This window comes from Phyllopteryx taeniolatus, chromosome 2 (assembly GCF_024500385.1).
Source record: "Phyllopteryx taeniolatus isolate TA_2022b chromosome 2, UOR_Ptae_1.2, whole genome shotgun sequence".
Lineage (NCBI taxonomy): Eukaryota > Metazoa > Chordata > Actinopteri > Syngnathiformes > Syngnathidae > Phyllopteryx > Phyllopteryx taeniolatus.
This window is the reverse complement of record NC_084503.1, coordinates 33,965,028-33,988,112: the sequence shown is the minus strand read 5'-3', so window position 1 is coordinate 33,988,112 and position 23,085 is coordinate 33,965,028. Positions and strand designations below refer to the sequence as shown.

At 42.8% G+C, this 23,085-nt stretch overlaps 1 protein-coding gene across 5 annotated transcripts in view; it reads left to right on the top strand.

Annotated features, from left to right (window-relative positions):
- Positions 1–23,085, top strand: part of ush2a (Usher syndrome 2A (autosomal recessive, mild)) — a 249,264-nt gene that overhangs the window by 144,342 nt on the left and 81,837 nt on the right. For all 5 annotated transcript variants that reach the window (XR_009787447.1, XM_061765858.1, XM_061765857.1 and 2 more), the window contains 8 exons: positions 7,910–8,490; positions 8,571–8,737; positions 9,212–9,378; positions 9,459–9,547; positions 12,218–12,552; positions 18,832–18,987; positions 21,076–21,239; positions 22,178–22,387. Coding sequence is in view for 4 of the 5 variants with exons in the window: in XM_061765858.1 (XP_061621842.1) it covers positions 7,910–8,490; positions 8,571–8,737; positions 9,212–9,378; positions 9,459–9,547; positions 12,218–12,552; positions 18,832–18,987; positions 21,076–21,239; positions 22,178–22,387 (1,869 nt within the window). In the remaining variant the exon portion in view is untranslated. The remainder of the gene's footprint in view (positions 1–7,909; positions 8,491–8,570; positions 8,738–9,211; positions 9,379–9,458; positions 9,548–12,217; positions 12,553–18,831; positions 18,988–21,075; positions 21,240–22,177; positions 22,388–23,085) is intronic.

The window sequence follows — 23,085 nt, the reverse complement described above, 5'->3', positions numbered from 1 at the left end:
AGCCGTCAATGGCAGTGAATGTGTTAACTGAGGTTCCACTAAGAGGTTTCATCTTAATTGTTTCATTTTTTTTTTTTTTATTACACTGGAGCGACGGATGGTCTGAACCGCACTCATAACTCGAGTCATTACTTGCAAGCCAAGGCAAAAAAAACGTCTGGGCGAAACCTTGTGTCTTGAAAAACTCATAAGTTGGAGCACTTGTAAGTTGAGGTACCACTGTAGTATTTCTAAATGAGATCCAATTAGTCATTCAGGTGAGCTATTTTATCAGTCAAAACATTAAATGGTTCTGAAATATTGGAATTTTGACCCAATGGGCTGAAAGACTGGAGGATCATTCTACTCACTAAGATTAAATCATATTGCCATGATGCCTTATATTGCTCACACCCCTTAGGAGGCATACTGTATGAATGTGTTACCTGGGGATTGTTATGGTGGCTAACAGCAAACACTTCTTTTTTGGCATTTTGACTTGGCAACAGTGTTTTACATAATTCTTAGAGAACTGCAATTACAATATTCTCTCTTTCTTAGCTGCCTATTATCAAAAAGCTATCATCATCTTCTTCATAAAAAGTATGTGATAGTTTTCATTGTGGATTTGGTTTAACTCCTAATAGAGAAAACCCAAAGATAAGGAAGTTATTAGTGACTTGAGCAAGCTGAAACACCCTGATAGTGTGAGAGAGCAAGACCTGCATACTGTACAGTGTGGGGGTGTGCGTGTGTGTGTTTGTGTATGTGAGTTTGAGTGACCTAGCCAGTGTCATTGTGGGCTAATTGTGGTAATAGAATCATATTAGCTACTGGTGCAGCCTCTTCAGTGAAAAGTTATATATTAATTAGCAGCACATTATTGTGGCATACATAATCATTAAGCAGCTGAGATTTGCATACGTTTGATCTGTGCGCATGTACACACCACAAGAAGTGTGTTTGTACACATCCTAGCGTTGTTGATATATAGATGCACGCTGACATGAACACAAATGCACTTTCACACGCCGATGCTTTCAGGCTCACACACACACATCCGCAGACATTAAGGATGTATTAAATTACGGCCCTGATTCCCTCGATTTGCTAGGCAGAATTAAATTTGCAACACACATGCAAAGAGAGCTCCATTTGTGTAACTATCGCCTTAATAATGATGTTGAAATGTACAATACTTACACTATGTCTCTTGGGGATGTAGCAGACATCACTGGTGATCGTTAAAATGTTGTGGTTCCCCACTATCAGACAAAACTCTAATCCCCATGTTTTAGCAATGAGAAACTGAAATGCAACATTTTTTTTTTTTTTCAGAGAAACATTTTGGGGAAAAAATGAGTTTGACATCAAAAGATGAATATCAGACTAGATTAGAGTTCCGTTTTTTCACCTGGATCTGCTACACATATTAAAAGATTAGATAGTATTTGTAACAAAATGAACAAAAACAAAATTGTAAAAATGAAACAAAATACCCCATTGTAGGTGAGAAAAAGTATTAGAACAGATGCCTTAATTAAGATTAAAGTGAAGGCTTAATATTTAGCAGAAATACTTGAAACTGTGACCGATTGACATCACCAAATGTTTTCAACCAACACGATCTCCAGACTTATAGACCATTAATTTTTAAATGCAGTTATTTGTCCATTCAAATATTGGCTCTTTTTATACTTCCATCCATTTTCCGAGCCGCTTCTCCTCACTAGGGTCGCGGTCGTGCTGGAGCCTATCCCAGCTGTCATCGGGCAGGAGGCGGGGTACACCCTGAACTGGTTGCCAGCCAATTGCAGGGCACATACAAACAAACAACCATTCGCACTCACATTCACACCTACGGGCAATTTAGAGTCTCCAATTAATGCATGTTTTTGGGATGTGGGAGGAAACCGGAGTGCCCGGAGAAAACCCACGCAGGCACGGGGAGAACATGCAAACTCCACACAGGCGGGGCCGGGGATTGAACTGTGAGGCTGACGTTCTAACCAGTCGGCCACCGTGCTGCCTCTTTTTATACTTGCATACAAAAATTATAAGTAGAGCTAATTATGGCAAATAATAATTCATAAATAAATAAATACATACATACAACAAAACAAACCATCACCCATCCCCATCACCCAATCCGGTGTAACTTGATTGTGAGCTGGGACTCTGCCTGCACCCATTTGTTATAATATACTGTATACTTCACTGTAAAGTATTGCAGACCATAGGTTGAATTCCTAAGTATTCATATAAACTATGTAATACAGGTTTCCTTTTTTTTCACTCTCCATGTTCCTCACCTCTTCATCTCCTTTCTGCTCTGTCGGTCTTTGCATTTCAGCAGAGTGAGTTTCACCTCTTCTATTTGACTGACTATCTCTTTAACTATTTACAAGTGGGGATGGCCAGAATTGAAGAAGATAAGAAATAAAGAAAAGATTGGAGTGGGAAATACAGGAAAAAAGGAAAAGTATAGGACAAGAAATGGGAGGGAAAAAAATGGGGAGGGAAGAAAAAAGGAGCCTAATGACAGAACAGAGAAATGCAGAGACCCACGTTTCCTCCTTTGCTTTTTATCATTCCATTAAAGTTTTATATCCATCTTTTTAATGTAATTTGGTCCCTATGAATTCCTGCCGCTGCAGAACAGACAGACGACTCCTGTGAACATAAACTCTGGCCGTGTCGGACAGCTCCCTTTCCTCTGTCTACTCGCATGTTCATACCAGCTAAGTGATCTAAGAGAGTCTGTGTCTGTCAAGCGGGCCTGTGTGTGCATGTGTTTGTGTTATAACATGTTCAAGAGACCATGATTAAAAGCTCCGTTTTGACAAAATGTTCTTAGCCTAGCAGTTTTTGACAGTGTGTGCGTATAGCACTTGTGTGGGCGTAGGATAGTGAACATTGAAAAAAGCACTTTTTCACCAAATGGAACTCAAAGCATAGAGTGGACTAGGGAAGGAACATCACATACGAGGTGAGAGATACTGACACAACACAAAGAATTCATGTTATTTAATTGTATCGAGGAATGTGAGCAAATTCCCTTCCTTATGCCATTATTTTTTATGTCAAAGAGAAAAAAACACAAATGCATTATATGCTGAAAATCATGCATGAAAATCTATATGCAGTACATACGTATTATGTTTTTTTTTTTTTTCCTGTCAAGGGAAAAAGGATAACTGTTTAGTAGACAAGGACAAACACTTTGAGAATAATGAGAGATCATCCATCCATTTTCCGTACCGCTTATCCTCACTAGTGTCGCGGGTGTGCTATCTCAGCTGCCTCTGGGCAGGGTAAACCCTGAACTGGTTGCCAGCCAATTGCATGGCACATATAAACAAACAACCCTTTACATTCACATTCACACCTATGGGCAATTTACGATCAACCTAGCATGCATGTTTTTGGAATGTGGGAGGAAACCGGAGTACCTAGAGAAAACCCACGCAGGCATGGGAAGAACATGCAAGCTCCACACAGGCGAGGCCTGATTTGAACCAGAGTCCTCAGAACTGTGAGGCAGAGCTGCTAACCAGTCACCAGCATGCCGTCATGAGAGATACAGTTTAATAAAAACTTGCATGCAAGGAGACAGTTCAAATTACAGGTACATCCTGCTGGCTCATCTAAGAAGTGTGTGACTATTTCTCATAAGGCGAGGTAATATATCGTCGTATATCGTCACTGCCGGGTGGAAACCTGTGTCAATGTTTTTTTCTTTCACAAATATTTACCATTGGTTAGTCCCCTCGTTGGTCTGATATTTTTACGAATTATAGACCAATCTAAAGTGTGGAAAATGGCTTGTCCTCTTTCATGATACAATGTTAATGCATCAAACATGCAGATTTTTGGGGCGAGGTTTCCTGAAAAGTGATGGTTTTGGAGATTTTGAAGAGTACACATAAACAGGCAGTTATCATCAGTCTCATGCAACTGCGCCCCCCAAGTCACAGACGTCTTTGCCACCCAAAGTGATAATACAATGTCTGAGAGAGAGGAACACAGTCAGCTTTTGCCTAATTTAAATGATTTTATGCTGACTAAAACACAGATTTGATTCTAATGCCATATATGATTTTCTAATGTTTAGTTCCCCTTTCATATCCCATAGATTGGTCTGAAGGTTAGCGGGATTTATATAAATCCTCCCAAATGTCAGAGGCTCAAAGTTCTTTTGAAACAAATTTGAATGACTGACAACTCTGAGTTACTTGGCTGGTCATGCTTCCTCAAAAGATATGGTATACATAATGTGCATTAGGTATACTCTTGATGTGAGGGATACAAATCAAGCTCGTGACCTTGGAAAAGCGTCATGAGCCTTTTCACTGGCTCCTCTTTGCCTCTCGTCTTGGCGTCTCTTCAAGCAGCACCGACATTAGGAAGTGAAGATATGGAATGCAATGTAAATTCTTACACTATTGCTTGTCATGGTTTGACACGGCTTGGTAAGCATGCCGATAACGTTTAAGCTCAGCTTCTATTCTGACTTTTAGCAGCTCCATTCACCTTCAGAAGACCCGTCACCCACACTCGCGGTACCAAAAAATATTTTCTGCACACGCCAAAGGCCAAATGTTTTATATTCTCACTATATTGTTACATATTTAAATGTACGCAAAATGATTTGCACCAAATATGCACAAAGGACTGGAAAGTAACTATACAGTGTATACTGTACACACACACAGTACATGCAAACCCTCTCAGGCCATTCTTGCTCCCTCCCCCTTTCCTAGCCTCTTGTCGCTTGATTGTGTTATTACTATGCTAACCAAATCCTTATAAATGTGATTTAGGGCTCGGTGGCCCCCACGCTCCTGCTTTAGCCTTCTGCTACTGTGTTTTACTGAAGAGAGGAGGTGTGCGGAGAGGGGGAGGAAGAAGGAAAGACATAGGGTTGTCAAGGTACGAGGACAGAGGGGAAAACAAGACAAGGAAGGAAGTCTTCAGAATAAGTGTGGTGGGGGGTTACCACGCATTCCCTCATCGCCACTTTTCTCCTATCCAGAGGGCAGTAAAGTGTCAGTAAAATAAAAAAAAGGAAAAAAGCATCACCTCCATCTTAAATGAAAATTTCAATTGAAAAACTTAACAGCCCTTCAAATTGCAGAATTTTACACGCGCCAGTAAAGCTTAAATAACACTCAACACTTGGGGGGAGGGCTGAGGAGCGGGAATGGGGAGGGTGGTGACGACAAGGGTTACTTTGTGTGTGGGTGAAGCTTGATCAAGGTGACTGACTTATGCATTTGAAAGACGTAATAAGAATACTGTCTCGAAAGTTGACATTGATTATTACCTGGTTAAAAATGTGCATGTATACTTTAAATATAAAAGAGATGTCAGAGTAAAAGAACATCTCTTCCTAATTTTTGTATTGTGAGTCTTCCCCAAGCAGAGGGATCCACTACAGCTACTCATCCAGACTGAGGGATGGCTAATCATCCACACAGTTAGATAGAAAAACAAGCACCCCAACTTGCAGAGATGGCGATGGAAGTAAGGCACCGGAACACGCAGGCAAGACAGACAGCGAGACGGGCGCCTTGCTTATTCGTGGGGTTCACTGGACCTTTGGTGGTAATTGAATCAGTGTGAGTGCTGAGTAGAGCTAGCATAAAAACCTGTTAACCCAAAAGGTCAACTCGCTGCATTGTTTATTTAGCAGGGTGAGCAGAGGGAAAAAGAGAGAAAGAGACTGTGAAGGAGGGTGGGAGGAAGGTAAAGCTAGAGAGAAGGAGAATGAGAAGGAGTAGTTAGATTGAGTTTTTCCATGATTGACAACTTGACATACGTGATGTGACCTGGATCCATGTGATCCCCCCGCCCCTCCCCTCTTTCTCAAGCACACGTGGGTAATCAAGGGGACCTGTTTTGAAGACGTGGATGACTTCAAGATGGCTGTGATGACGGACCTGCAGAGGATCCCATAAGGATAGTTGTAGGAGTGCATGAAAGCGTGGCAGAGAAGGCTGGGAGAGTGCATTAGACTCCAGGCCGTTTACTACTGAGAGGGAAAACTTATAGTATGAAGTTTGGATTTGAAATATGTTTTCTGACACACCGCGTATACCGTGGAATCTCGTAAATCAAATGCCCATGAAGTCGTCCAATAGAAGGGGCAGGCTAATATTGGGTCTTAATCAATAAACATGTTAGGTTAGGGGACTTGCAATTAAAGCAATAAGACTCCAGTGTCAATGCGCATAGGCACTTCTTGGTTGGTAACTTATTTTTATACTTGTATGATCAAAGAATGTTAAGATGTGACTTGAAACATTGCTTGTACAGCCATAAAGCTTTTATGACTCACAGATTTGCCAAGGAACATTTCCATTATTTTCTATGGGAACATTTTTCAAAGGCCTCCAGGAACAAATTGTTTGACCTCAAACATTCCATTGTAATTTTATACATCATTGTGATACACTAAGAATATTTTTTAAGTCTGCATACATGCTTAACTCCTGTAAGCAATTCTACATTATGGGATTTTTTTTTGCAAAAATATTTAATAGCTTTAACCTTTGGATGAAGTGTTTTTATACTTCACTGCAGCGGTTAACTTTAACAACATCAAAGTTTCCTCCTCTAAGTACCTTCAGGTACAAAGTTTGATGAAAGAACTAGAAAGAAAGATTAAGAACTAAGAAAAAAAAGTAATTACAGTTCATTTTAGGTGAACAAAAATTGGGACATACTGATGAACTGCATCAAATTTGTGTGTGCCACTCATCTTCTGTCACACTCCCTGAGCCATGGTCGTGCGTGCGCACACACGCGCGCATCTGCATCTGGGAAAGCCGTTAGCAGTTAGCGGTAGCACTTAGCGGCGCAGCACGCTCCCTCAATCCGCTCAGTCACCTTGATCTAAATGCCCTTCACAGAGCACCATTACTGCTTTCCTGCATCATTGTAGTTGCTTGCATGTGATTGTGTTACAGTAGGAAGTGTCTACAGTAGGAAAGAGAAGAAGAAAATGTATTTATGCATGTGTGTCCATTACGAGGCAGCACAGTGCAATGTAAATGCCAGTGGAAGAAGGGGGTAGTCCCTCTGGTAGAAGTGACATATCCCTTTGGCAAGTCTCGTTGGTGCATGGACATATGCGAGCATATAATGTGACACTTCATTAGGTACACCTGCACAATCATGAGATTTAGTCTATGTACTGTATCAGTATGATGTAGTGTAGATCAGATACACTAAAACAAATATTGTCTTCATTTATTGCAAATGTCTAATACATATCTTTTATCTGTGTTTAGATTATATCTGTGTATATATCTCTGTATATCTTATTGCAAATGTCTAATACATATATTTTATCTGTGTAGCGAGTGTATTTGCCTGTGGCTTGGAATTCTGTGTCTTAACTGAGGATCATTTTAATTTGAGTTCTTCTAAATTCTGTACTTAGATACAATGAACAGCTTTTTGACAGGCACAACCCAGATGTGATTCTCTCAGGTTCCTTGACCTGTCTAAATGTGTGCAGACTTGACAAAATGACTGAGAATTTAACCCCCAGTTAAAATTCAACCAATTCCATGCACTCTTCCTAGTCCCAGGGTTTCCCAACCAGGGGTGTGAGACATCATTTCACTGGGTGTGAAGATGTGATTTGGCTGTTTTTAAAAATCACTGAAAAGGTTTTGAGACCTTTGCTTTGAAGTGTCACATACTGTATAGTATTAATTTACGCTTTTCATCTATTTCCAAAAATAGATCTGATAAGTTATTCATTTTATAAAATAAGTTATATACTTCTGCATCTTCAAATGAGAGCAGCTTTTCTTGGAATTGTGAGAACATCTTTTAAGTTTTTCTAAAGTGTGATATACAGCATTATTGTCGAGTTTCCAAATGTGAACCCTTATTTTTATTTCAATTTTCCCCACAGGTCCAGGTCCACTCGACCCTCCGACTGTTGCAAGGCTTCATTCTCGAAATGTTACAGTCATATGGGTCCCACCCCCTCAACCAAATGGCAAGATACAAAGTTACAGCCTCTATCTACAATCTGGCTCTTTCTCTGCTTTATACAACAAACCTGGTGCCAATATGGAACCCAACTCAAGCTTCAGTTCTAACCCAAGAGCGGATCTTAAAAATATTTACTCAAGTCAAAACCTGAAGCCAGCATCAGGTGTTACCATAACTGCGTCAGAACGACACCTATCAAAGGGCATCCACACTCCAGAATCCACTTATACGAGTCAAGGGACTGGTCCAAACCTATTACAATCTATAGAACCCACTGCCATTGCAGGGATGAACCAAAGACCTGCAGTGTCACATCAACAATACACTTCAAGCAGTCTGAATGTTGAGCATTTAATCAAGCAAGATGTCCTCCACTCCACCAATTCATCAAACTTTGGTTCAGGATCTAGTCCATCCCCTTCATCAGTCAAGGTTTCTGGAAGCACCACAAGCTACACTTTCCTTCATCTCGTGCCATACCACTCCTACAACATTCAGGTAATATTGGTCCTCCTTCACTATGGTAGTGCATGTACTGTAGTTCATCTTGACAAACGTATCATTCCTCAATCAACTAGCTGGAAGTGTGCACCAGTGTGGGTTGTTCAGTGTCCAAAACTGTGCACTTTCGAACCTTGCCTGCTCCTTCTGAAGGCCTCCCCGCACCTCATCTTTATTCTGACACCCCCACCTCGGTTCTCCTGTCCTGGGGTGCACCACAGAGTCCCAACGGACTTTTGGAGAGGTGAGATATGATCATTCACTAGACGTTCCACTGTAAAGCTGGGATACACGCTGCGAAAATGTAAGTTGTGCAGGGGGGGAACCAGGAGCGCTTGGCAGCATCTGACTGGTCGTATTCAACGTACAGTTGAGCCAGTGTTATGATTACATTTTCCTAATATTGAGCTTTTTTCCTCTGACTGAATTCACACACAAATAATAGGGGAAGCATGTTGCTTTGTTGTTAGTGTTATTTAGAATTCTGATTCCATAGACGGACCGCAAATGTACTTTTTCTGAACAGTACGTGACAGATTGAAGAGCACACTACAGGATTAAAGTGGAATGTCAGTTGCGTGAATATACAGAGTATTTATTTAGGTCTGTACAAAGTGAGCTGTCTTAAATTGTAAAAGGGTATTGCCAGTTTTCGATATTGAGAATGTTAAGATAAGAAAATTTATAGATCTTTTCCCCCCTCTGAATCTTGGCAAAGGTGGCTGATTGAACGCAGAGTTGCTGGAACAGAGCAAATCTCCACAGTAGGCCATCTTCCTCCAGACCCTCTTCCTCTTTCCTTTCTGGACTCCTCATCAGCACTTAGTCCTTGGACAAGTTACCACTATAGACTTGTTCTCCAGAATCAGGCTGGAAGTTCCACAGGTAAGACTGTAATTGAGGGCCTTCCATTCCTAAAAATGTAATGGCTCCCCCGTCCAACGCAAGTATATCCATACTTGCAGGGCCTTGGGTAGGTATCACCACCAGACCTTCCAGACCTGCTGGTGTGACACCACCGAGGGTGAAAGTATTGGGACCAGAGTCACTACAGGTGATCTACAGTTTGATTTGAACTTCATGAGCTGTCTTTGTGTTTTTAACTGTAAAACACACAAAATAGGGCAATTTAATTGTGGCTCTATCCAGTCTCTCTGAGATTGACAGTGTTGAAAAGTCAAAGCAATGTCACACTCATTCCTCTGTCTTTCCTTCTCGGGATTTAATGAGAAAGCAAAAACATTCGACTCAAGGTCCCCTTCACAAAATGGGTGGGGCTGTGACCCTGTCGAAGACGGCTTCCTTCCTGTCGGCCATTTTGAAGGAGTGGCCAACGTTAAATTCCAGCTCTGGCTAATCCCACATCAAGGCCTGTCAAGAAAACACACAGACACTAACTCTGCATGCACACGGCATCCACACACTCTCACGCATAGTCTTGCACTAATGCTAACAGCCAAAAAATGCTAATGCTTGTCATTATTCCAGAACCACCCCTGTCATCTCTCCAGCTGCAAAGCTTTAGGGGTCACACATCCAAGAAGGAAAATGTTCTTCCTGGTTGATGCTAATTGGACCGGCAGGCTGGCCGCTTCCTGGTTACCAATTGACCTTGACAGCAGAGAGGATTTGGAGTACAGTACTTCCCTTAATTCTCTAAATGGTCTCTTGTTCTAGATTCTTCTGCAGTGCAATTTCACTGCTTAACGTTTGTCCTTTTGTTCAACAAATATGTCTGAGAGTATGCAAATATATGCAGTGAATAATATAAGCAACTATTGTATAATCAGGTAGAGTGAGGAAGTAGCCATTATACAGGTATTTTTGGGCTGTTTATCTGTTTAACATTTAACATGAAAATCAGCAAGATTTCCTCTTTGACCTGAATACTCAAGTCATTGCACTGCCGCTTGTGTGTTGAAAGAACAGAATTGTGCTGTCAGCTAGAAACCACTCTCCAAATGCCTTCTTTTGAATATAATAGCATGATGCTCACACACCTCACTTCCCACATTATAATTTGGCGCTCTCTCGCTCAAATACTCATAAACACACACACACACACACACACAGACTGTACTGGCCTTAGCCCCTGTGGTCTGTGTCAGCTGAGGGTCTGCGCTGTCTTCACCATCTCCAGATTACATCAAGCTATTCAATCTGTAAATGACTTCTAGCACAAAGCACACTCTACACGCACTTTGGGAAATGAGCTGCCTAACTCAACATGACCCTGCCCATATGCAGCTGGCTGTGTGTAGGTGTGTGTGCAACTTTGTGGGTGTCCTGTATCACCTCACAGTGTCACTTGTTAAATTAATATCAAGGTTGCGTGAGAAATAATTGTTCCTGACATTCATTTATAATATTCTCATCAACATTTGACCACCTAATCACCAACACTCATAAGTCTCAAGCATCTCTGAACTGATGACTTATTGTACATGACAGTTTGTATGCATAGGTGTGTTAGCGCACAGTCTGTTAACATTAAGTGAATGTACAGTACGGGCAGTCTTAAGTGATAAGCGTAAATGTGTATGCATTTGCAATTTCTTTGTGAATGTATCTATGAAACACGTTCACACGGATGTTTCTGAATTCACATGAAAGATGCAGATGAGTTTGTGTGTTTTAACATTTGTGTCTGCCACTTACCTTCATCCTTCTTCCTAAAATGCTGACAGCCTGAACAGCTTCAAAATCAGATGCACGGCTCGGCAACTGCAAGCTTTTGTTTTTGCATGCAGCAATTCCATTACCGGCCACCTTTCATTATTTTAGCATGCTGTTTGTGCATGCGTCCGTGCATGTCTTTGTATATGCGAGCATACGCATCTCGTTTTAAATGTGATGAAAGGAATCGTCTGCCCAAGTCAAAGTCAGGTTATCTCTCTGCACAAGAGATTTGATTGCAGACGAAGAAGTGATGACACATGCACACTGGAATGCCACTCACAAGACAACACTTTATAGGACTCCAGTAACATGCTGTCCAGTGTGTCCACACTCTGATGAAGATACTGTGTGTGTCTATACAAACACGCACAGACACACACACTAGGCCGTGTCTTCCTGTAGTTCATTGATCTAAAAGCTTTTTGCTCGCCTCAGCAAGCTGAGAATTCAGTGGTACCTCTAAGGATGCTGTCCGAACTCTGATTTGTTCATTATTTTCTATATTTGCCTTAGGAAATAATGAAAAATGAATTAATTTGTTGCAGTGTAAAACTGTCACCATGAAAAAATGTTCAGGCACTCTTTTATCTAACATTTTAATATTATTAACTGTCATATAACTATACAAATAATTCATTTATAAAGTGTAAAAACAATAAAACGTAGATTAACCAGTTTGATGACATAACAAACACACCTACTGCTATCTTGCATGTCCATTTCCTCTTCTGTGGTTATTTTCTTTCTCCTCTACGTTGTACAGTTCTAGTAACCTTATGTGGTGCAATCACAAAAAAAAAAAAAAAAAAAAGGCGACACGAGTTAATCTGTCTGGGGGATAGTGGGTTGAAATGTGGATTTTTGGACAAATATAGAGACATATTTCCCTTTATTTGTTTTTATTATTATTTTAATTAAACCTATTGACCTCAGGTTCAAGGCCCAAGTCAACCAGCAAGTGTCATGAGAGCTTTTTGTCTTTTGAGGATTTTTCGGTAGTGCATTTTAAAAGACTGAGGTTTACACTGATACTTTTGTCTTACAGGTCACATGGGCTGCACCTTTGATTCCCAATGGCGAGATCCAAGGTTACGAGATCCGTCTCCCAGAGCCCCGCATCTTCCACAATGGCGGCAACACGTCTGAGCTTGATGTCACAATAACAGCCCTAACTCCTTACACAAACTATAGCGTTACTGTGCTGGTGTGTTCCGAGGGGGGTGGATATGTTGGTGGATGCACAGAAAGTCTGCCCATTCCAGCTACCACATTACCCAGCAACCCCCAGGGCCTAGCACCGCTGTCAGTGGTGGCCGTCAGTGAGTCCTTCCTTGCTGTCTCTTGGCAACCTCCACACAGGCCCAATGGACCAAAGATCCGGTAGGATTGACATAAATGTTTTGTTAACATTGATGTTATCATTTTGGGACTCTTTACAGTGTGTTAACATGAGTTGGACAAAAAAAATAATTTTTAAAAGCTTTTCTTTATTTACTCAGCAATGCCTTGAAGGGGTACCAAACTGGGTACAAATATCACCCTTTCAATATGACCATACTCTATTCTCATTGGCATGTTAACAGCTCTACCTTTTTTATTCTGGCCTGTACTTCTTTGGCAACAAGTCTTAATGTAAAAGTCAGTTGTTCTTTACAGGCAATTAAAATGCATGAGCCCGCCTCTGTGTTCTGCACAGCTCAGCGCTGCATGTTTGTCTAAGTGGGTTGGTTAAAAGGTGGCATTAAGCCCTTCTTTTCTGATTACAGCAGAAATTAGCATCACTGTGGGGAGAGGAAAACACAAACCCTGCAGAAAAACAACAGAAGGAGGGAGGGATAAGGTGCAGTCAACTTAAATGAATAGAGAACATGGAAACCATGCAGAAGAGAAGGAAATTAGTGATAAGGACTCAACTGAAAATTGTGTTCTTTTTTGTCCTTCTTTTTCATGCGTGTAGTCATGTAAGTGTGTATGTGCTCAAACTAAAGCTGTACACCATACATGCAAATCGGTCGCCATCCATCCATCCATTTTCTGAGCCGCTTCTCCTCACTAGGGTCGCGGGCGTGCTGGAGCCTATCCCAGCTGTCATCGGGCAGGGGGCGGGGTACACCCTGAACTGGTTGCCAGCCAATCGCAGGGCACATAGAAACAAACAACCATTCGCACTCACAGTCATGCCTACGGGCAATTTAGAGTCTCCAATTAATGCATGTTTTTGGGATGTGGGAGGAAACCGGAGTGCCCGAAGAAAGCCCACGCAGGCACGGGGAGAACATGCAAACTCCACACAGGCGGGGCCGGGGATTGAACCCGGGTCCTCAGAACTGTGAGGCTGATGCTCTAACCAGTCGGCCACCGTGCCGCCCAAATCGGTCGCCTTTCGGTGAAATGTGCCGTTTTGAACTCAAAATAGGCCATTTACGTGAATCGTAACGATCCGATGAACTTTTCCTGGCGGGGAGGTCACTGTCTTAGTCCCTTTCAACATAGGCTGTTTCATACTTCTTGAACGCTGGCAGCTGGTGGTAACAGTACTTTTACTCCGTTACAAAGATCTAAATGTCGCTCGCTACTTTTATTTATCAACTATTTCGTGCGCGAAACTACGACTTCGACTTCCGCCTTGGGCGCTGTTTTTGCCAATCTAGTTTAACCGGTAGTGACATTTAAGTCGAGTTCACCAATCAAACGACACAAAGTCACATGACCTCACGCAATGTCTTCTATTGGGGGCTTCCCTGGCTTAGGTTTTAACACTAGAGAAGCCATCCCGGCTGATCATCGTGCCTAAATGGCCACCATTTTGGGAAGGTCGTCATTAGCATGAAGGCAATGGTGCGCGACTTGTTTACATTTAGACGAACAAAAACAACAACTTTCATGTACAACCCCAATTCCAATGTCGTTGGGACGTTGTGTTAAACATTAATAAAAACCGAATACAATGATTTGCAAATCATGTTCAACCTATATTTAATTGAATACACTAAAAAGAAAATATATTAATATAATATATATAAAGATATGGTCAAACTGATAAACTTTATTGTTTTTAGCAAATAATCATTAACTGAGAATTTTATGGCTGCAACACATTCCAAAAAAGCTGGGACCGGTGGCAAAGAACACTAAGAAAGTTGAGGAACAACGCCTGTTTGGAACATCCCACAGGTGAACAGGCTAATTGGGAACAGATGGGTGCCATGATTGGGTATAAAAGGAGCTTCCCTGAATTGCTCAGTCATTCACAAGCAAAGATGGGGCGAGGTTCACCTCTTTGTGACCAAGTGTGTGAGAAAATAGTCAAACAGTTTAAGGGCAATGTTCCTCAACGTACAATTGCACGGAATTTAGGGATTTTATCATCTACGGTCCATAATATCAACAAAAGGTTCAGAGAATGGCGGCACGGTGGCCGACTGGTTAGAGCGTCAGCCTCACAGTTCTGAGGACTGGGGTTCAATCCCCGGCCCCGACTGTGTGGAGTTTGTATGTTCTCCCCGTGCCTGCGTGTGTTTTCTCCGGGCACTCCGGTTTCCTCCCACATCCCAAAAACATGCATGAATTGGAGACTCTAAATTGCTCGTAGGTGTGAATGTGAGTGCAAATGGTTGTTTGTTTGTATGTGCCCTGCGATTGGCTGGCAACCAGTTCAGGGTGTACCCCGCCTCCTGCCCGATGATACCTGGGATAAGCTCCAGCATGCCCGCGACCCGAGTGAGGAGAAGCGGCTCAGAAAATGGATGGATGGTTTAGAGAATCTGGAGAAATCACTGCATGTAAGCGGCAAGGCCGAAAACCAACATTGAATGCCTGTGACTTTCGATCCATCAGGCGGCACTGCATCAAAAACCGACATCAATGTGTAAAGGATATCACCACATGGGCTCAGGAACACTTCAGAAAACCAATGTCAGTAAATACAGTTCGGCGCTACATCTGTAAGTGCAACTTGAAACTCTACTATGCAAAGCAAAAGCCATTTATCAACAACACCCAGAAACGCCGTCGGCTTCTCTGATGCAAAGTGGAAAAGTGTTCTGTGGTCCGACATTTCCACATTTCAAATTGTTTTTGAAAATTGTGGACGTCGTGTCCTCCGGGCCAAAGAGGAAGAACCATCCAGACTGTTATGGATGCCAAGTTCAAAAGTGGCATGGGTAACTTACACATCTGTGAAGGCACCATTAATGCTGAAAGGTGCATACAGGTTTTGGAGAAACATATGTTGCCGTCCAAGCAATCTTTTTCATGGACGCCCCTACTTATTTCAGGAAGACATTCTGCACGTTACAACAGCGTGGCTTCGGAGTAAAAGAGTGCGGGTACTAGACTGGCCTGCCTGCAGTCAAATACGACAACGTAGACCCCGGACTGTTGAACAGCTGAAGCTGTACATCAAGCAAGAATGGGAATGAATTCCACCTACAAAGCTTCAACAATTAGTGTCCTCAGTTCCCAAACGTTTATTGAATGTTGTTAAAAGAAAAGGTGATGTAACACAGCTATAAACATGACCCTGTCCCAGCGTTTCTGGAACGTGTTGCAGCCATAAAATTCCAAGTTAATGATTATTTGCTAAAAACAATCAAGTTTATCAGTTTGAACATTAAATATCTTGTCTTTGTAGTGTATTCAATTAAATATAGGTTGAACATATGCAAATCATTGTATTCTGTTTTTATTTATGTTTAACACAACGTCCCAACTTCATTGGAATTGGGGTTGTTTTGTAGTATTTGTCTGACACTGTCTGCCCAAACGTGGATATTTCAGCTCACTTATAACTTGAGAAAACAGCGTGCAGTAAACTGCAAATGTTTTATTTTTTATTTTTTTAAATTGTTTGTGTTATTTACTCAGTAGTTGAGTAACTATTTCACTGTGTACTTTTTACTCTTAAGTATTTTTTTGGAGGACTACTTTTTACTTTTACTTGAGTCGTATTATTGTCAAATAACAGTACTCTTACTTCAGTACAATATTTGGCTACTATACCCACCTCTGGAGCGGACATCCTCTATTGCTACTCTTACGTCTAAGCAACATTTTTGCTCATCAGAACAGCCAGTGTTGTATTTGTTGCACTGGTCTTTTGTGTTTTCGCATTGAGTTGCTGCCGGTCGTGGCCCGGGTTGCGGTCCCAGCGGAACCGCAAAGCACACGTAACATCGGCGACAAGAGATGATCCGCTAGTCCATCTTGTATTAATTAGGAGATGCGCTTACAATTATCTAATTAGTTTACGGATGTTAATGTTAAATGTATAAAGCGACGGAGCGATGTTGGGGATTATGTCACAACACAGAATGAACTAACTTCCATCCATCCATCCATCCTTTTTCTTCCGTCTATCCGAGGTCGGGTCGCGGGGGCAGCAGCCTCAGCAGGGAAGCCCAGACTTCCCTCTCCCCAGCCACTTCCTCTAGCTCTTCCGAGGGGATCCCGAGGCGTTTCCAGGCCAGCCGAAAGACGTAGTCTCTCCAGCGTATCCTCGGTCGTCCCCGGGGTCTCCTCCCGGTGGGACGTGCCCGGAACACCTGACCAGGGAGGCGTCCAGGAGCCATCCTTAACAGATGCCCGAGCCACCTCATCTGGCTCCTCTCAATGTGGAGGAGCAGCGGCTCTACTCTGAGCTCCTCCCGGATGACCGAGCTTCTCACCCTATCTCTAAGGGAAACCCCGGACACCCTCATTTCGGCCGCTTGTATCTGGGATCTTGTTCTTTCAGTCACGACCCACAGCTCGTGACCATAGGTGTGGGTAGGAAGGTAGATCGAGCGGTAAATAGAGAGCTTCGCCTTTCGGCTCAGCTCCTTCTTCACCACAATGACCAATACAAAGACCGCATCACTGCAGACGCTGCACCAATCCGCCTGTCGATCTCACATTCTATTCTTCCCTCAGTCGTGAACAAGACCCCAAGATATTTGAACTCCTCCACTTGGGGCAGGATCTCATCCCCAACGTGGAGAGGGCACTCCACCCGTTTCCGACTAAGGGCAATTGTCTCAGATTTGGAGGTGCTAATTTTCATCCCAGCTGCTTCCCACTCGGCTGCGAACCGCTCCAGTGAGAGTTGGAGATCATGGCTTGATGAAGCAAAGAGAACCACATCATCTGCAAAAAGCAGAGATGCAATACTGAGGCCACCAAACCTGACCCCCTCTACGCCTCGGCTGCGCCTAGAAATTCTGTCCATAAAAGTTATGAACAGAATCAGTGACAAAGGGCAGCCTTGGTGGAGTCCAACCCTCACCGGAAACGAGTTCGACTTACTGCCGGCAATGCGGACCAAACTCTGACACCGATCGTACAGAGACCGAACAGCCCGTATCAGGGGGTTCGGTACCCCGTACTCCCGAATCACCCCCCACAGGACTCCCCGAGGGACACGGTCGAACGCCTTCTCCAAGTCCACAAAACACATGTAGACTGGTTGGGCGAACTCCCATCAGCTGCCTCAGGAGTTCCACAGGCCAAAAAGGCCCGATAGTACTCCTTCTTCTGCTTGATGCAATGGAGGCACAGAACATGGCCCACTCGGGACTAAATGTCGCCCGCCTCCCCCGGGACATGGGTGAAGTTCTGCCAGAGGTGGGAGTTGAAACTCTTTCTGACAGGGGATTCTGCCAGACGTTCCCAGCAGACCCTCATGATATGTTTTGGCCTGCCAGGTCGAACCGGCATCTTCCCCCACAATCAGAGCCATCTCACCACCAGGTGGTGATCAGTTGACACCTCCGCCCCTCTCTTCACTCGAGTGTCCAAGACATGCGGCCGCAAGTCCGATGACACGACCACAAAGTCTATCATCGAACTGTGACTTAGGGTGTCCTGGTGCCAAGTGTACGTATGGATACCATTATGCTTGAACATGGTATTCGTTATGGACAATCCATGATGAGCACAGAAGTTCAGTAACAGAACACCACTCGGGTTCTGATCGGAGGGGGCGTTCCTCCCAATCACGCCTTTCCAGGTCTCACTGTCATTGCCCACATGAGCATTGAAGTCCCCCAGCAGAACGATGGACTCTCTAGCGGGAGCGCTCTCCAGCACCCCCACCAAGGACTCCAAAAAGGGTGGGTACTCTGAACTGCTGTTTGGTGCATAGCCACAAACAGGTAACCCGTCCCCCTCACCCGAAGGCGGAGGGAGGCTACACTCTCGTCCACCGGGGTGAACCCCAACGTACAGGCGACGAGCCAGGGGGCAATAAGTATACCCACAACTGCTTGGCGCCTCTCACCGTGGGCAGCTCCAGAGTGGAAGAGAGTCCAACCCTTCTCAAGAGGACTGGTACCAGAGCCCAAGCCGTGTGTGGACGCAAGCCCGACTATATCTAGTTGGAACTTCTCGACCTCACACACCAGCTCGGGCTCCTTCCCTGCCAGGGAGGTGACATTCCTTTGTACATTAACAAGTACTTGAGGTTTTTCTGCGCGAAGAAAATGTGTTGATTTTGCATTATTGTACTCGACAGAGTGTTCCAGATTGCTTAATTTATGTTAAAATAAAAAACATTTCTCCGCCCCCCCCCCCCCCCCCCCCCCCGCCCCCGAAAATGTTTTTTTTTTTTGGTCACATTTTTCATGCCTTTGGTGTCTCCTGTAATCCAACATGTGCTTTCTTTCATTCAAATGTCTCTTTCAGATACAAGTTGCTACGACGTAAAAGCCACCAGCCGCTGGCCGTCACCGCGGTCCCCATAGTAACAGCCCCATCCCATAACCCTTCCGAAGATCTCCATCGCTGGCTCCATGTTTACTCCGGCACCAAATTGTTCTACCAAGATAAAGGCCTAAGCAGGTGAGATTACTGAAATGAGCTCTAGAACAAACGCAGCCAGCCGTGTGTGCAGAGCCGATCGGCAAGCTGCGGCTGATGCCGATCTTTTTAATACAGCTCAAAGATACATTAAGCAAATATTCCAAAGAATTAAATTGTTTTTCACGCAGCATCACCCTAATCTCACTTTGGCACTTGGTGCAAGATGATGGTTTTTTTTGTTGTTGTTTTTACTCCATCTTTGCTCACTCAGGGTCTACTTTTTGGAGACATTCTCCTTCGTGCTACAAATAAGTTACATACTGGTACTCTTTGAATCCATCAGCACGATTAATCATGTTGGCTGCTTTTGGTTGACGTCTTGGAGAGCCATTAAGAACAACTTTTTTATGAAAGAAAATTCATAACGATGTACAGTGGGTACGGAAAGTATTCAGACACCCTTAAATTTTCCACTCTGTTATATTGCAGCTATTAGCTAAAATCATTTAAGTTCTATTTTTTTTCTTCCCTCATTAATGTACACACAGCACCCAATATTGACAGAAAAAAAAATGAATTGTTGAAATTTTTGCAGATTTATTAAAAAAAGAGAAACTGAAATTTCACACAGCCATAAGTATTCAGACCCTTTGCTGTGACACTCATATATTTAACTCTGGTGCTGTCCATTTCTTCTGATCATCCTTCAGATGGTTCTACACCTTTATTTGAGTCCAGCTTTGTTTGATTATACTGATTGGACTTGATTAGGAAAGCCACACACCTGTCTATATAAGACATAAGACCTTACAGCTCACAGTGCATGTGAGAGCAAATGAGAATCATGAGGTCAAAGGAACTGCCTGAAGAGCTCAGAGACAGAATTGTGGCAAGGCACAGACCTGGCCAAGGTTACAAAAAAAATTCTGCTGCACTTAAGGTTCCTAAGAGCACAGTGGCCTCCATAATCCTTAAATGGAAGACGTTTGGGACGACCACAACTTTTCCTCGAGCAATCGGGGGAGAAGAGCATTGGTGAGAGAGGTAAATAAGAACCCAAAGATCACTGTGGCTGAGCTCCAGAGATGCAGTCGGGAGATGGGAGAATGTTCTGGAAAGTCAACCATCACTGCACTCCATTAGTCGGGGCTTTATGGCAGACTGGCCCGGCAGAAGCCTTTCCTTCTCCAGAGAGCTCAGAACCTCAGACTGGGTCGAAGGTTCACCTTCCAACAAGACAATGACCCTAAGCAAACAACTAAAACAATGAAGGAGTGGCTTCAGAACAACTCCGTGACTGTTCTTGAATGGACCAGCCAGAGCCCTGACTTAAACCCAATTAAGCATCTCTGGAGAGACCTGAAAATGGCTATCCACTAACGTTCACCATCCAACCTGACAGAACTGGAAAGGATCTGCAAGGAGGAATGGCAAAGGATCCCCAAATCCAGTTGTGAAAAACTGCATCATTCCCAAAAAGACTCATGACTGTATTTGCTCAAAAGGGTGCTTCTACTGAAGACTGAGCAAAGGGTCTGACTTATGACTTCTGTGTGTTTTAAATAGGGATGCAGCTGATACCGAGTTCCGATACTTGATATTCCATTATGTCTGACAAATGTGATGAATTTTTATTTTTATCAAATATTGATAATACCACAAGTTATAAAGTAAAACTGTGACAGGACAACAGCGAGACACTTTATCACACCATCATTTACTTCTCTTTACTCCGCTCAGCCATCGCCGAGCAGTGGGGAGCCAGCGATAGAGTTCGCGAAACTTGTGCTTGCCAGACGGTCCGCCACCGCAACTCATGTGGCAGCAGCCTCCGTTGCCACCTGAGCGGAGTTTATCATCCATTTTGCGGAGCATAATTTTCAGTCATCTGACAACGTGTTGTCATCTGGGTTTACCTTGAATTATCTCCACGTGGCTGACGTGGCTCCTACGCCACCTGCCCAGAAGTCATATGCCAGTTTGGTAAAATTGTTTCGGTGTTGTAGTATTGGAGCATTTTTTGAGTCCAAGTATGAGTCAGATGTACAATATCGGCACTGATATTTATACTGGTATTAGTATAGGTGCATCCCTAGTTGTAAACATAAAGCCATCATTTCTCACCAGATTCACCCACTACCAGTATCAGTTGGTAGTCCACAATGATGTGGGGTTCACTTCAGGAGAGATTGTCACTGCGGTCACCATGGCTGGGATTCCTCTCCACAGTCCAACTCTGTTTGCATTTGCTGTCAATCACACAGCACTTCACGCCAACTGGACCCCACCCTGTGAGAGTACCACTGACTTACACATAGTTTGACAGGCTGAATTCTTTAGGTACAACCTGCTCAATCTAATTAATACAAGAGGCTCCAAAAATGTGGATTATTTTGGCTGGGGTTTGTAGTTTAGCTTTCTAATATTTTGTAACTTAAGTGTCAATCAACACTGTAGCATTATTGAATCCCACCAATAGAATCAGGGGGATAGTCATCATTCTTCAATTTGATGACATTTTTTTTTTTGCACATAGATTCATCTATCCATCCATTTTCCATATTTCTTGGCTTCATTTAGGACGTAGTACTGGTGAGCTGCAGCCTACCCCAGCTAGCTTGGGGTGAGAAGCGGTGTACACCCTAAATTAGTCACCTGTCAATCACAGGGAACCATATAGACACTCACATGCATACCATACCAATGAGCAATTTAGTCTTCAATCAACCTAATGTGCATGTTTTTGGAATGTGGGAAGTAGTAGGAGTACCTGGAAAAACCCACACAAGCACAGGGTGAACATGTGAACTCCACATCCCTGTACCTCAGAAGTGTGAGGCAGACATACTAACCACTAGATCACTATGCTACCCCCTCGTAGATCCATTGTCATTCAAAAAGGAGTCAACAGTTTCATTGGAGCTGGCCTTATTATTGGAATGTGTTTTGTTGGAAAAATATGTCATATAAAGGTTTATAGTACATATTTTTACATATTATAATCAGGGTGTCTAGTGTGATCCAAAATAGCCATGTGCAACTACCATCTATGTAAAAAAAAAATAATAATCAAATACAAAAATAAAAAGTTCAGCTCTTGTATTGGATCTCATTAAATTGTGCAGGTGTCCCTAATGAAGTGTCCAGTCAGTGTACATAACCCATAATAAATACAAAACAGAAAAATCATTAAATTGTCATGTTAATTGAGCTCTCTCTCTCCCTTCAGCCTTGTACAACCTGCAGGGTGAAGTGAAGTCATACTTTCTTACAGTCATCTCTGCCAACTCGAGACAAAACGTTGTCTTTCCCCCGGAAATCCTCTCCACAATGGTGACTGACCTTTGGCCCCAGACCACCTACACGGTGTCATTACACGTGTCTAATGGAGCACATAATACAACTAAGTCGATAGTTAACGTCACAACAGAGGATGGAGGTATGTGAATTTATGCATGCCTATTGACAATAAACACTTGATTATTAATTTGCCTGTGTTTTTGTGTTAGTTATATCGTTTACAAGTGTTAATGTAAGCGGTGGTATTGCGTTGAGTGTGTAAATGCAATACACCTTTGTTAAGTGTCTGTGTTAATGTGCATTTCACTGTGTCTCAGTGCTTCACCGGAGATGTTAAATACATGTAGCCAGGCATGAGATCAATACAGAGTGTGCATGCGAGGCAGATTTAAGGTGTTGTAAAAAGCTTGTCAGCAGCGCACAGCAATAACACACACAAAGTACACACAGGACCAGAGAACAAAACATAGCAACCTAGCTACCATTACTTTAGCTTTCTGTCAAGGTTATTGTTTACATATTTGAAAAGAACGCAATCAATAATATGTATTTACCACTGTCCTCTACATTGGGTATGCTACATCTTTAGTGTTGTGAATTTAATTAGTGGATTAGAACTGCACTGAATCAGTCTGAAAGTATTCTATTATTTTAAACCTGTTATATAGATACTGGAAAATATGTAATTGAAAGATTTTAATTTGTTCAGTGTAGTTCTGCATCACTACAAACTACCACCACAATAATACTGACCATTATTATATATTTAATGGCAGCAATGCTGCCTTTGATCTCATTTGAGCAGGGAAAACGTATCTAATTATGTGGCCATTGTCA